At 44.5% G+C, this 15,805-nt stretch overlaps 1 protein-coding gene across 15 annotated transcripts in view; it reads left to right on the plus strand.

The window, feature by feature from the left end:
- Window positions 1–15,805, plus strand: part of nrxn3b (neurexin 3b) — a 270,562-nt gene extending 254,757 nt beyond the window's left edge. For 11 of the 15 annotated variants that reach the window (XM_047574496.1, XM_047574504.1, XM_047574501.1 and 8 more), the window contains 2 exons: window positions 2,638–2,716; window positions 12,855–15,805. In XM_047574496.1, coding sequence (XP_047430452.1) covers window positions 2,638–2,716; window positions 12,855–13,843 — 1,068 coding nt within the window. In that variant the 3' untranslated portion in view covers window positions 13,844–15,805. Of the gene's footprint in view, window positions 1–2,637; window positions 2,717–10,731; window positions 11,079–12,854 lie in introns of those variants that run through there. The other 4 variants (XM_047574507.1, XM_047574508.1, XM_047574511.1 and 1 more) reach the window with 2 other exon arrangements.

Consider the following 15,805-nt stretch of genomic DNA (forward strand, 5'->3'; position numbering starts at 1 on the left):
CACGCGCAGAAAGTGTAAAGCATGCGAATGCATGTTAAAGCTTCCCCCACACAAAAACAAACAGACCCCTAAATCCCACCACCCAGACTCTCTTAAAAACGACGACGAGAGCGTTTGTTGAGAATAATTACACCAAAAAAGAAATCACTTTGCTGCCAAAATATATCCCACTCTATGTTATGGAGATTTAGACAGAGAATTGGATTTCCCCAGCTGTGAAATCAGTTTTTGTAGTCCCGCTGGCCAACCGCATCATTATGCTATAACCCACTGTAGGCTCCCATCGCTGCACACATGACGCTTATGCCTTTTCCTCTGCGCGAGCCCGCTTTGCATCTACAGCACCCAGCTATATGTTATCATCGACGTCTTGGGTGGACTTGAAGGAGACCGAGGTCTGTGGTTCACCTCGGCGGCTCTGCATTAGTAAGCCCTTCATGAGAAGCACTTCAATCTAGGCCGTTGTGACGGACCGAGACACATCACATGTTTATGAAGATTAATCAGGCGCCCGTCTAGTGGATCCACAAATGTCAAACATCACGCTTTAAAAGCCCTCTTCAATTTCCGCGAGTGGAAGCGAAGTCGCTCAGACGAGAGGGTCCCTCACTCGAGCCTGTGGATGATTTTCACTCGAGCGGTGTGCGAGCGCATCGACTGGTGTGTGTCCTTCTGCCATTTAAATGCCGCTTTTACAATACACGAGCTGAGGCGGTTTTGAAATCTCTGTTTGGGGTTCAGGGCTTAATGATTTTGTTGTTGCTGCAGGAGCTCTGCGGCGCTGTCCACTGCTTTGGCCTCTGCATGTCAACATGTCAAGAGGGTATAAAAAAATGCGTGATGCAGCTTAACCTCAAGGATAAAAGCGATACCATTTGACCATTGCGGCATTGATTAGGCTGCCAGACAGCCACTTGAATGTAGTCAAGGCGACGACGGTCCTTTTTCTGTGTTATTAAAGCTCTTTTCACGCGTCCACAGCCTCCAAACATACATTTCTGTTACAGAAAGTAATCGTAATGACTGTAGAGCTGCAGTCAGCTATTTGACACCTGACGCTGCGGCTCTTTTTTTTTTCCTTCTCACCTCAGTGGCAGCTCTTTCACAGCTGGAAAATAAGAATGTGAGGTTATGGGTTTCCATCGCATTTACAGGACAGTGTTCGTGTCGGGATGTGTGAAAAGGGGACTCATGAGCGGGATCCATAGATCCGTGAGTTTCGCTTGTAGGTGAACATTTCAGCCAGACGTTTGGTAGTTTAAAAAGATGAAGAAGGCTCTCTGAATTCCAAACGCAAACGGGCGAAAAGCGTTTGCTGTGCTGAGAGGCTGCAGAAAGATGCAGCGTGAATGGACAAGAGGAAGGCAGTGTTTTCAGTTGACGCTGGTTTGTGCTGTGATGGTCTCGGGCTGAAATTGCTGGAACAGACTTTGAAGTGGCTCAGTGTTTTTCATCTCTCTCTCTCCCTCTCTCTCTCTGTGTGTCCCTGCCTCCTACATCTGCTGCTATCATAATAACCAGCAATAACCCTCTTTTAGCAATAACCAAGACTTTTACGCCCGTAATGTGGCTTCAATAAATAATGTCATGTTTACCAAGGGGCCATATTTTACAGCAATTTAGTTTAGAGCCTCCCCTCTCGCTTTGTTTTTTTATTTAGCCTCCTCGTGCCGGAGTACAGTACATAATACGGCACATTATGCGCACTGGCGCAAACATGCATTAACACATTATCAAATGTACTGACACAGAAAACAGCCGAGCCCATCGCGCATAATCAGCACACACGCATTAGGGTTGCGCTCTGAAAAGCCATCCTTCTCTCGGCGGCGGTTGGTGGGCATGTATGTTGTACATCAGCTTATGGTAGGGGTGGCCAGCTTTCTGCGAGCCCTGTTGAAAGCAGCGGTTTCATTAGTCTGTCAGACTCAATGATATTTAGAGCCCCACACCCTCGGCCAAGACTGGAAAACTCAATCAGCCCTCTGATTTCATAACCCTGCTCGGTGACAGGGCTTATTTTATCGCCTCGCTGATTCATTCTAATAAACGCCGGCTCGCCAGCGCACCACCGCTGAAATACAACCCTCCACCTCCTCCACCACCACCACCACCACCACACCCTCTGTCCTCCATGGGTCGACCCGAAAGAAAAGGGGAGGGGCCGCGCGTCAGGATAAATCACAATCGCGGGAGCGGGAGGCTGCAGATAATCCATCGCCGCTCCGGGTGTAGCTAGCGAGCCTGACACCCCGCCCCCTCCCCTCTGTCTGCACCCTTTAGCACAAATCAGAACCCGGGATGCTGTTGATCTGTGTGGGCTCGCCGGGTCCATTGATTGTGGACGATGGAGGAGGAGGAGAGCGGCGATAAATAATCAGAGGCAGAGTGCGGAGGGTGAAGGAAAACAATTATCTGTGGAGGTGGAAAGCACATAAAGTGAAGAATGATAAACACTGTGAAATATGATTGACTCCAAGTGATATATGGGAGGCGAAGGACGGGGGGGGAGAGGTCTGTGGGTGCAGAGATATCCTTGAATGGAATGGCTGGCTGTGAGCTCACTGCACTGCCCGGGCCTAACCACATTTCTGTGTGTGTGTGCGTGCGTGTGTGAACGTGTCTCTTTCTCCGCAGACAACAGATGACATTGTTTCATCAGCAGAGTGCTCCAGCGACGACGAGGACCTGGAGGAGTGCGACTCCGGACACGCAGGTGGGATGAGTGTGTCAAACTGTGCTTGCTCTGAACCTGGTCTACTTCTCCTTATCTTTCTTTGATTTGCTACCGAGGAGCTTCTCCTCCGAGCATCATGTCCCATGGGAGCTTCAAGTGTAACTTCAAAAGGCCCTCCGAAAAAAAAGTAGCCACTGCCAGAAACATACATTCGCTCCAGGAGTTCTCAGCGTATAGAATCAAAAGTTTGTAGAACTCTTTGGAGACGGATGAAAGCAGTAAGAATTACCTTTCCACATCCCTAGCATGCTCTCTGCAGGAAGTCACAGTTCGAACTTTAGCTGTAAATATGTAGGCACATTCAGCCGACTGTCGGGACTTGGTAAAGCTCATAACTTCCATCAGTGAAATAAGTTACACTTAGCTATGGGGCCTGGTTGCAGACATGACGAAGCGTTGATACTAATTTTGTTCTCTCAGCATTCGGTCGAGAGCAAAACTTTACTAAACAAAGTACGAAATTAGTATCAAGCCCCATGTCGCCGGCACTGATGCTTCAAAATGTATCTGTCCTGTACATGGTTGATTTCCTTCTTGCTGTGCGTGTGTGCGTCTCTCTTGACAGAGGATACATTTTGAGATTCTTTCGAGAACAAAGATGCTTTCAGCCTAGATACTGTGATATGTAGCAGACTAACTGCAACAGAGCCTCTTCCTCCCTTCTCCTTCTTCTTCTCTTGTTTGTACCTCTGTTTCCTTCGTCGGAGGCTTGCCTTACCTGAAACATTCTAATAGAGAACAGATATCCTCGAATTTCTGTGCGCATCGTCTCTCTTCCCTCCTCCCTACACACACACACACACACACACACACTCACACGTATCACTTTGTGATTACATCAAAGTGATACAACATTCACTCAGTGGAGTCTGACAATACAAATAATAATAATAATAATAAAAAAACAGAGCTGGAAAGAACACAGCAGATTTTAAAGGAGTGGTTATTTTGAGGCAACTTGGGTTTGGATGTCTTTTGAATAAGCTGCTGTCAATCACACTTTTGCCCAGGAGCAATCGCCGCACATCCTAATAATACGGAGCAAACGGCGGCGGTGTGTGCGCGTGAGCCATATTGAAACAGGCTCAGCATTTGAAAAGCAGCTCCCCCTCAGGCGCTCCGGAAATCATTAACAGCCCCGGCTATTTGATTGCTTCACTGTCCTTCAAAATACCATCACAGCACACTAATTGATGCTGCGCTAATCTGGCTAAACATGGCTTAGCTTTACACCGAGCACATGTCCACTTTTCACCGCTAATAATAAGTCGACGCGCTGCCCTTTCTCTTTGTTTGCTGTTGTTGGAGATAGTCAGGCATTTATTTGTTTATTTTTGCTCAGCCAAATGAGGTCCTCCAGTGCATTTCCGCAGATATTCTCCCAGTAATTTTACCATTCTTCTCCAGTCTGTAAAAGGGACTCATTTACTTTGAAGCCTTATCATAACCGTAAGAGCATTTGTTTCCTCCAAATTATGACCACGTTTAGGAACTTGTGCTTTTTGATAGGAGGAAAAAGGCAATTTTCTCTGTGTGTTCATGCAGCATTTCGGAGCTTTATCTTGCACGAGCTGCTTTCTTCCGATTATTCCAATTGAACGGGCACACTTTTGCTCGGCTTGTTTTATGGTTGCGCTCCTTTAGCAAACCTCAAACCCAAGTATTCTCAAAAAGTGGTCGCAAGAAGCGTATTATTAGAAGTTTTCACTAGGAGAACACGGTACCCTCCCCTCATATAGTGGCAACATACACACACTCATACATACCGTGCATTTCACCATGTTGACACAGAAATTCATATCCTCATTCCTTGCCCTGCTTCCAGTCGTATGAGCAGTTGCATGACATGACGTTGGTTTCTTTTCTGTTTCGTTGTTTTGTTTTTTTTCCTCCTCCTGTGATGCACATATGAACATCTCTCTTCTGTATCGATTTGAGCCCAGCTGCTGGGCAGCTTCAGATTTGAGCTTCTTTTTGTTTTTGCTTTTGTTTTGGGTGGCGGGTTGTGGGTTGTGTGGGGTGATTTTATTTTCTTGTTTTGTTGTGGTTGTTGTTTTTATTATTATTATTATTATTATCATTATTATTATCATTTGGTGTCTTCCTCATCATCCGTCGTCCATCCTCCAAGCAAGGATAGAGCCGCTCCTCCCGTTTTTTGCCTCATCTTGTGCCGCATGAACTTTTGGTGGTTGGAAAATTCAAAGTTCTCCCCCTCATCAAGTTTGTGTTTCTTTATTTTTTTTTATTTTGTGCCATATGGCTTCTAAAGTAACATCCCTCCCACCCCCCCATTTTCGATACAACGTAGGGAAATGAACGGCAACAAAATCTTTTCTTGCCATCACACTTTTTTTGGCCTTGTGCAGGCGACCCCATTCTGTCTCAAGAAAGTTGTGTGTGAAAGAATGACTCCTGTCTCCCCGATCCGAGCGTTGACCCGCCCAAGCTCTCCCCCCTCCCCTCCCCACCCCTCCCCTCCCCCCTCCATCCCGACTCACCCACCCTCTTTCTTTTAGCCTTTCTGCATATACATGTCTGTTTGAATGCAGATGGCATAAAAAGACTTTTATTGCCACAAAGTATATCTGTTTTTCTATTCTATCTGTTGCTCCAAGTAGAAGGCATTTGTGGCATGCTCTCTGTACTGGACTGTACCGCAGCTCTATAGACTAACTAAGAACCCTGTCCACCCCCCCAACTCCCCCCCTCCCTCCCCCCCTGCTTCTGCATGAATATGATTGGCATCCATTTTATGTGCTGCTCCTTCTCCACCCATAAGTCTCAGGCGAACCCCCACCTGGCTTCTACTACATGTCAGTGTGTGTGCTGAGGGCTGCAGCGGTGGGCCTGCACCACCGCCCGCACCCCCCCCCCCCCCCCCCCCCCCCCCCCCCCCCCCCCCCCTGCAGCAGCTCCTCCTCCCTCGGAGGCGTCTCGTGTTCGTGTTTGTGCCCGTGCCTGCTGTCTCTGTCAGTGCTCCGTCTTGTCTCTGCCAAAACAGCCTGTCCTGTCTGCTCTACGTGGTCGTCCCGCGTCTGTGTTGTCGTCTGTGTGTTCAATGAAACTGTTAAACCTCGCCTCTCCCTTCTATCCCGTGTGAGTTCCACAAGAGGGCAAATAAAGGAGTGCGCAGCGAGACTTTTTTTTTTTTGACAGGCCTCCGAGCGGCGACCTGCGCACGTTTGCGTAGCCGCCGCTTAAACCCGAAACTCGTGGAGAAATGCACTATCCGCTCAAAACTGCCGTGTGAAGTCGCTCGTGAGATATGTTCAGTCTAGAGAAAAGCAAATACCAAGTCAATTTATGATTTAATTTCACAGTGATTAACGCTGTCGCAGCTTGTCATTACCATGTAATCACAGCCATTTTGTGATTAATATATAATTAGATTGTAGTAATTGATGCAAATGCTTTTCAGACATTCACATGTGCAGATTGTTTTGTTCCTTCAGTCTGTACAAGTTGTTAAAATCCTATATGACCTTATTAAACCTGATAAATATAGTTACTCTTTATTCTGACGCACTGAAAAGTCCGTTCTTCGCTGAGCCCACCACATAGGTGTGGGGAAAGTGTCTTTGTCTCAGCACATGTTACATACTGTCGGAGCCGGAAAAGAACAGGTGTGACTAATGGCATTAATGATGCCTTTGCTCCATTTACTGCAGCGGTGCCACATCAGGAAATAATAATCTTGGAACACAAAAAATGGGACAGAGCCATTATGTTATTAGTTACACCTCTTTTTTTTTCTTTGCTGCTATACAATGTTAAAATGTCCGCCATGAGAAAAAATCTACAGTGCTGGGGTGGCTCTGCTAGAGTAGACCTGATGAAAATCTGCGGAATGGAAAAGAGAGACGGCAGAACATCTGAGAACATTTTATAATGCGTGGTTTAGTATGAAAGCCGCTACCATCTATATTTTTACAATAACATTTTAAAATACCTGCTCGTAGAGGAAACAGTAACCCAAAGCCTCAGCCTTATGAGCGTTTTCACATCTCTTAGCTGAATGTCTTGGTTTAGCGCCGGCTTCTTTACCGTCGTACGTCTCTTACAGTTCTTATGTTTCCAGCTGTAGCAGGCAGCTTTAGCATTTAAACAGAAAGACACAGACACATTTGCTGTATTAACATTATAATATAATATGGTAATACGTTGAGGTTGTGTTTACCGTTTGTTTCCCTGCCATTGAGCGGCATAAAGGCTGTTCAATGCAGGTTCACGGTCAGGGGAATGCTGTCATCGTCATTAAAGAAAATTAACACTGATAGTTGTCAGGAGATCAACAGCAGAGCGCAGCAGCCAGGAGTATCTTTGTGCACCCATGAATCACCCTGGCACCTCTTCTTTTTGCTGCGCTGTAGCAATAATAATGCCGAACTGCAACGCTACGAACGTACAGGCGGCTTGTGTTAGTCTTGTGCGACAACAACCGGCGCTGTAATTTTTTTTCCAGAAAAGGTGGGCCTCCCGCAAATCTTTCCCAAAAGACTACAGGGTAACTGGTGCATTCAGTGTGACAGTACGTCGTAAAAAGACTGCGTTTTTAATAAACAGGTCATAAATGGTCCTGCATGCGCCGTTACCCTCAGCCTTTGATCAAGTGGAAGAGAGATCAAACAGACTTTATATATTTATATATATTTATATACAGTACGTCTACCCATCTCATTGGCCTTGGGTCGGCCTGAGATCTGTATCTTTAATATTAATGTTAGACTGGAAGCGTGGAAGTAATGTTGTGTGATTTCTTCATTGCTCTTTGAGGAGCCAAGTGTAGGATGCAGAATGAGGTATGATAGGGACGGATCACTGCGTTTCCTCGTGGCGTCGGCTGTGGCTTCCGTCAAGCCCCAGCGGGCCGGCTGTCACTTCAACACAGGCCTCAGATCAGTTTAAAGGTTATTCAGCTGACACATGTCCACCGAGTGCAGAGGTGCAGCCTAATGGCTGTACAGCAAATCGACCAGCTGACAGGGGCGAGTTGCCACGCCTGCTGGAGATGCCAATTTAATACACCAGACTGCAGCCAACCACATGATGACGGATTAAGAGCTATCTGCCATGCGCCATGTCTTCAGAGCGGCACAGAGGAGAGCTCTTCCTCCAGCCTGGTGGCTCCTTGCATCTTTATAGGGTAGACTTCTCCACTAGTCGGAGCTGTAAATGGAACACTTTTAGGATGAAAGTCGATGTCCATCAGGGAGAAATTAGGCATCTCTTGGCATGGTGTGTGCACAGGTAAGATAAGATATTTTAATGGCAGGGCAAAACGCTTTTAAGGTACACGTTTCTAGAAAGCTCAGCCATTGCTCTGTGCACTACTATAATCCCTGGCATTTCCCTTAAAGTGCGTCCACACTGAGAATGTGTGTGTCGCTTGGCTCTCTGGTAATCAGTTTCCTACCTGTAGTAGGTAGGGGTGAATAAATCTGCCACAGCAGGTCTCGGGACACAATGCACCGCACCACAATGGGATTTCAGGGCCTCGAACCACTGACTCGCCAACAATTTGCGGTGTCAAAATCCCATTGACTCAGTTCATCCCTGGTCGGTGCAGGTGTTCCGGCTTTCCGCTTTTATGGTGTAGTGCCGTCAAATCCCTGACACACCGTCGGGATTCATCTACATTCTTTGGCCTCAGCAAACCTTGGATGGACACGGGGATCAGACCAGGGAGAGGAGAGAGGGAGGCAAGTAAAGAGAAAGTGCTGCTCTGAAATTTCCACATCTGCATCCTTCAAACTGCTGAGGTAGTCAACCAGCCATTTAGTTATAACTATATTTACTTTAATTCCTCTTTACAAGCCTGCGCAGGCAGCCAGCAGATAGTCGTTTTATACGTGGCGGGATGTAAAGTGGAAAGGCTTTAAAATGAAGTTTTAAGGAGGAGAAGTGGAGGTTTTCTTGTTGATGCGAGCGCCGGGCGTAAAGAAGCACTTGTTCGTCAGAAGTCCTGACTCCTTTTTTGTCTAAAACGACAGAAAACAGAGTAACCAAGTATAGGTCTAGCCAAGTGGAGAATTATATGCCAGTGAAGCAGGGGCTTAGAATAAAACCTCCCTCCATCTTGACGAGTATGAAAAACAAATGCAATCTGGTTGAGTAAACCCATTAGAAACCGCTGTGTTTGCCTGCTTCTGAAATATATCAGGACGTGCAACGCTTGTGCAAGAGCTTACACAGGATTAAAGTGTTTACCAAAACATCAAGGTCCTCTGCACTGACTTTACTGGGGACCCTTAACTACAGAGACCCCCCCCCCACCCTCCCTCCCTCCCTCCCCCCAAGTGGTTTGTTGATATAGCGCAAAGCTAACAGTCACTGAAAGCTGTTAGCTTAGGATGGAGCGAAAGGATGCAAACAAGGCTGAGACAGCAAGGGCAGGGTTGGATAAATAAATCCTCGGATACAATCACTTACTCTGCGTTGCAGTTGTTTATTTAACTGGGTGAGCAGTTTGGTTCTGTTATGGGAATATTATCTCGGCTGAGCAGTTAGTGGAGGAGATCACGGCGACTCACGTCAGAAATGACTGGAGCATGGTCGGCCGGGCAGGAAGTTGCCGTTCAAGGCGTCGGTGTGCGGGAGTGACAGGCGCCATATTTACTCAATAACAATCAGCTCGCAGACCTAGCTGCTTAATGGATGAGGTTCCTGTAGCCAACCGATAGCTGACAAACTAGCCACACCCGGTAGCTAACGGCAGATGTGCACGTCTCCTTAAATTCACCAGAAGCATAAACGATCACAGCGCCCTCTTGTGGAACTCCACATGTTTAACTGTCAAACGAAGGCTGTTGGTTATAAAGCATCTAAACGTTGAGTAAAAAGCAGGTCATTAATTATCACTCCAAACCTCCCTCTTGATTAATTAGTGACTGCATCGAGCCTAAATACCACATAATGTTGCTTATGCGTCACCCATGGTGCACCCTCTCCTCCCGGTAGCTGCTAATGAATGGATTCTTTGCTTGAGAAAATATCCCACAGCCCTTGCTGGCAGTCACATTTACTGACCCCATTCTTAAGCCCCTCCCCTTTACCTGTCCCCTGGCTTGCTGTATTGTTATTGTACATTACTCTCCCTAAATGCAACTTACTTAAGCATGCATTAACCCAACTACTTCTTATAGTGGAACTAAAAATCCAAAGAAAAAAAAAAGTCCTCTTTCTCTGACGTACATCCAGATTGCACGCCCTGTCCTGTGTTTTAAAATACTAACAAGAGAACTGTATTGAAGTAACTAATAATAAAGTCTTTATTATTAGTTAAATGAAGGTGGTGACACTTTGCCTTTAAACTGTCCCCCCCTCTCTTTGTCTGCCTCAGTGTGTGCTTTCTGGTTGTTCATCTTTGATAGTGTGAGAAATCTACTGCCTTTCTTTCTTGCTTGCTGACCTGTTCTTTTTTTTCCTTTTGTTTCCTTTTTGTCTTTTTGTACATATATGTAAACAACACATATATGTGACTCTCTATGTTTCTTTTTCTGGAAATGTTCAAATTTTCTGCTAATTTGCTAAGATTCACTAATGCCAATGTTCTTAATGATTTCTTTTTAACCCTAATCAGAACGAAGCTTCCTCTTTTCTCTATGAATTATTTGATATTTCATAAACGGCAGAAGGTTGTTTTTTTTTTGTTTTTTTTTTTCTTTTTCTTTTAAGATTGGCTGTTAAAGGAACTCGCCTATATTGGAGCTTCAAATTGGCGTCCTCATAGAGAAAAAAGAGAAGCTACCTCCAAAGTTAGACCCTACCTGTGAAAAGTGTTCCAAACTGTTTCTATGCTGATCTCTAATATGTTATCTAACAGCTATCTCTGATTGAAATTTGGATTTAATCGACTAGTGGTTAATTTCTGTGCATGGCAAAGAAGTTGCAGCTTAGGGTTTGTAAAACTGTCAGTGTTGAGAGTGCTGTTCTCTTTTGTAGATGGGCATGTATATGCTCATTGTTTGTATATCCCCATCCCTTCCTTACAGCCAAAAGCTCTAATGCCGCCCGACCGCTTCGTGCCGCCTTTACATGGACATGGCAACTGATGTACACGTTCACCCCCATCTATGTCATTTCCTTCCTAGTATGTTCATAGGTCCCACCCCGTCTCGCACCCCCTCCCCCCGAACCCCTTTACGTAGAGATTCTAAGATATGTACAGTCATCCATTTGTTCACAAGCGATGAACAAGTTAAAGTCGAGCAAAAAAATAACATAAAAAATAAGAGAGAAAAGAATAAGTCATCTAATCAGGCTGTAGATATTTATGGAGAGACTTATCAATCAAAAGCAAGAATTATAGATATACCGTTTTCTTTTTTATACAAAATAATAATTAAAAGGAAAAAAAAAAGATATGAACAGAATGGTGAAGATTATTTTTCATGTCATGATGTGTGGATGTATGTGTTGTTGCCTCCCTGTTACCATCCTGTCTAAAAAAAAAAAGAGAAATATATAATCAGAACTTGTTAAAAAGAAACTAACCTAACTTGTCCAAAGGCATTCTTACACAACTTTCTTTTGTAAATTTTTTTTTTTCTTCCTGCCAAAATCATGCGGGCAATTTGTTGATGTAAGTTGACAAAACTGATGGTATGCTTTCTTCCTTTGAAACCTGTTTTTTTTTTTTTTTTTTTCTCCGTAGGCTTTTATGATTTTCCGAGCTTCTTTCCTTTACCTGTTTTTCTACTTACTAATCCTTTTTCTGGATAGCTCTATCTGTGGCTTTACTTTGTGAATGTTTCTGACGACGTTTGCTCTAACTCTGAACTCTTTTTGCGATGCCTTAATTATTATTTTTGGTTTCCTTCGTTTCTGTTGTGTTCTTTTCTTTATTGTTCCAAAAGGTTTGCATCTCTTTATAGTGCCCTGTTTGTGAGCCTTTGCAATGTACAAACAAGCCACTTTGGCAAGAGGATAAGCAGCTTCAACAGACATCTGAATGTTTCACAGTCTTTGTAGAGCCACAAGTTTAACCAATGAAGCAAAATGGATTTATTAGAAGTGGTCGGATGTGGAGGTGATTTTCTGTCCTTTGGCGTTGGAGCGGTAAAACATTACCACGCTCCAGGATAAAGAGCTGCAGCTGAAGCAAGTCAGGAAACATTCAGGTGTCAGTGAACTGCCCGGTGACTTTGTGCCACTGTGGTAACTGTAGGGGTCAAAAGGCAAGAGGCTAGGGCAAATAGGGGAGCCCACTGGTGCTGAGCAAAATAAAATTTAAAGAAAGATAAAGATAAATTAACTTGATCCTTACGAGTTTAGATTTTTACCGATCGGTTAGAAAGGTCTGAAGTGCCGGTCAGGTTTCTAAGAGGCACAGTGAACACATTACCTTTCCCTTTTTTGTTTTCTCTTAGTATTCATTTGCTCATGTAGGTCAGCAGGGTTAAAAAGCATCTATCTGAGTAGCTACAGTACCGAAATAAAACACCTTACTAATAGTTTCTCATTTCAGACTTAGTTAACTTGCTTTCAGGTCCACTGGCTTACTCTTGAATTGCAAACAAACACTAATAGCCTCGGCTCCTTTTCATCCGCAGACAGCTTCTTTTGGTGCGCATAGATTTACATTTGAAGATAAATGAATCATGCCTCTTATAAGCCTGAACTGCTCCTTAATACAGAGATGTGTGCAGAATAACTAGGTAGCGATAAATAGATCACACTACACATACAGTAAGCCCCACTTCTGTACGCTCTCATTGTAAATAGTGATCATGTACATGTCGACTAGTTCACAGCGCATCACAGATGCAGCTCTGATCAGAGCAGGTGTAGGGAGCAGAGGAGTTAATGTGAGGTGTCAGTTGAATGTGGCTCACCCTTGTGCATCCCTCAAAGCCTTTTGATGCAATGTATACTTGATTTATGGCTGTTGTTTTCTTTCAGTTTGAGTCTTGTTTGGTTCTGAGTTTCCTTGTTTTTGCACTGGTACAGTATTTTCCGTTCTTTCTTTTTCTTTACCTTCAGTTCATTTCCCTTTGTTGAGCTTTGCTTTTTACGTTCTCTGTTTACCGTTTCTTTTGGTGTTTGACTGCTTCTTGCTTGCCGACTGAAGGCTTTCCGCCCTCTGACTGCTGTTTCTTTCTCTTTCGCTTTCTAGGAGGGGAGCTAGTCATCCCCGTGCTAGTCGAGGACCCCATAGACATCCCTTCTGTATCCACCCGTTCTCCCTTCATCCCCCTCCCCCCAACCCTCCGCCCCGTCCTCACCATTATTGAGACCACCAAAGAATCCTTGGCCATGGCCACTGAGGCGGGGGTACCTTGCTTGTCGGACCGAGGCAGCGATGATTGTGATGGTGGTGATGGTGGTGATGATGGTGATGATGATGATGATGATGATGGCATGGTGATTTCGGGGTTTGGCTCTGGCGAAGCTTTCGACTCTAGCCTGCCCCCGACTGACGATGAAGATTTTTACACCACCTTCTCCCTGGTAACAGATAAGATCTTGACCACATCGGCCTATGAAGGCGGCTACAAAGCCCTCGCGCCCAAGTGGGAGGCCAAGGACTTGAGGCCTAGCAAAGCCTCTGAGGCAGGTAGGACTACACCCACCTCGCCTCTGCCCGACCTCCGGGGCACGCCGCCAGCGGCGGTCCCCTCGGACACGCCACCCAAGCTGCCCGCCGGGAAAATGAACAACCGCGAGATAAAACCCCCGCAGCCGGACATAGTCCTGCTGCCCCTGCCCACATCCTTCGATCTGGACGGCACCAAGCCACGGGGCCCCTTCATCACCTCACCCATGCTGCGCACGGTGCCTGCCGCCTTGCCCACAGTGCCCGGTGTGGTGCGGCGGGTGCCCCCGGGGGCCTCCGAGGTGTTCCGGGAATCCAGCAGCACCACGGGCATGGTGGTGGGCATAGTGTCGGCCGCCGCCCTCTGCATCCTCATCCTCCTCTACGCCATGTACAAGTACAGGAACAGAGACGAGGGTTCCTACCAGGTGGACGAAACACGCAACTACATCAGCAACTCGGCGCAAACCAATGGCGCTGTGGTGAAGGATAAAGCACCCAGCGGCAGCGCCAAAGGCAGCGCCAGTAGCAAGAGACCGAAAGACAAGGACAAGGAATATTATGTATAGAAATCAAGTCATTTCCCAACACATAAAAAATAAACAGTTTGGAACAAAGTTACAAACATTTTGACAGTACCATATTGGCAACTGTGATTTAAAAAGAATCGAATCTCTTGAGAACTCAAGTCTTTCTGAGTCACTGAAACATTTACAAAACAACTCTGGCTTATGGAAGCACACTTACTATTGTAAGCATTACAGAGAGACAATGCAGTACAACTTCATCGGGACTCAGCGTGGACATTTTTAAGGAGTCCCTGCTGGAGACTTTTGGCCGTGTGAATAACATCACTAACGCGCACACGACCCGAGGTGACTGTCAAGAGGTGTGTGATCCTTGGAGTTCTAATGACCCTGTCCATTGTAACCCTGTAAAATACGATCACTGTCATTTCGGCCATTCTGAGCATGCATGTGAGGTGTATGTGACGTGGTGCTGGCATCTGTGTAAGTGAGGGACCTCAAGAAACAATGATTGTCGGGAAAGTTGGAAGTCAAAACCTGATTTCGCGTTAGAAACAGTTTCATTAAATGTAGCTTTCATGGATGCGATATGAGGTAAAGTATATGTGTACTTCAAGCTGTCTTTTTGTTTATATCTTTTGTTTATTTTATTTTTTATTCATTCTGTAATTTATTTATTTATTATATTGGATTTTTTTTTGGTTTTTTTTGAAGGATGTTGTCCAGTCAGGGTTGGCTTGGCAGTGCTCAGCAGGATATGATACAGTAATGTATCTCAATGTTTTTCTCTCCCTCCCTCACGTCTCAGTTAAGGATTGGACTGCTATTCATGGCATCCAAATTGTAGACGGTGCTCAAGCGTGCAAGAGCGGATCCACCGGGGAAAATGTACAATGCATTGTTATTTATCTGAATTTTAAATCTCTGATAGCCTTTTTCTTTCCCTTCATGTCATCTTTTTGTTTTGTTCCGTTTCCTTTACTTTTACAGATATACCGTGGCAAAAATTGCATTATCATAATTTGTGTCTGGCAAAGATGTAATTGTCACAATCTTTAAAAAAGAAAAGAAGAAAAAAAATCCAGGCTAAAGACTTACTCCAGTGTGAACAAGTGTGATTCTATCTGTTGTCACAGACGACTGTGTCAAAAACAGCAAATATGTTTACATATTTTATTACATCTAGCCGTCGTGCTTTGCAGGTCAATATTGTACAGAAATTTCAAGTTTCTGTTGAGGTTTTTTTTTTTTTTTTCTCAAATCCTCTTCTTGTATAGACAGACCATTTGATTTGATTTGTTTCCGCTGTAGCAACATGACAAAAAAAATCATTTTGATTGTTTTGCCAGGAACGCCTGGAGATAAGAAATGATGTGAACAGGAACATTTGTTTAGGCAGGGAGCAAATGTTGTTAGATTAGAAGTGTAGTCTCTCTGGATGGTGTTTCTCTTCAGTCGCATGGATATTTGACCATCGGAAACTGTCAGTCGAATACGAAACGCCTCCCTCAGATCTTGTGTTTGGGACTCCTCCTTATTCTGGAATTACTTTCATCATGTTATTTATTTTTTTATTGGAAATTTAAAAAACAGAGCAAGAGAATAAAGACCGATTATGATGGATTTGGAGATCTATTGCTAGCACCTTACTGACTTACAGGTGTTTTTGTTTTAATTTTATTTCTTTTATTTTTTACTGTGACGTCTTGTCCGCTCAACTCGTCGTTTGCATTCGTTTTATTATTTTTTTGTTTTTTTTTTCTGTTACTGTATAGCTAATTTCATGTCTCATTTATATGACATCCTCCGGCAATATGTTTTTTATGTCATTATTTATTGCAGAAATTATTTGTTCTCATTCATTTTCATGCAAATCAGTCAGTGTGTACGTTCACTTTGATTTTTTGTGTTGGTACTTGGCTTTTTCGACCAGTTAATTATTGTCTTATGCTCCTTTGACTCCAAACAATTCCCAGAAATAAAAAAAAAAATGTTGTTCCCAAA

Source organism: Mugil cephalus, chromosome 21, assembly GCF_022458985.1.
Source record: "Mugil cephalus isolate CIBA_MC_2020 chromosome 21, CIBA_Mcephalus_1.1, whole genome shotgun sequence".
Classification (NCBI taxonomy): Eukaryota; Metazoa; Chordata; class Actinopteri; order Mugiliformes; family Mugilidae; genus Mugil; species Mugil cephalus.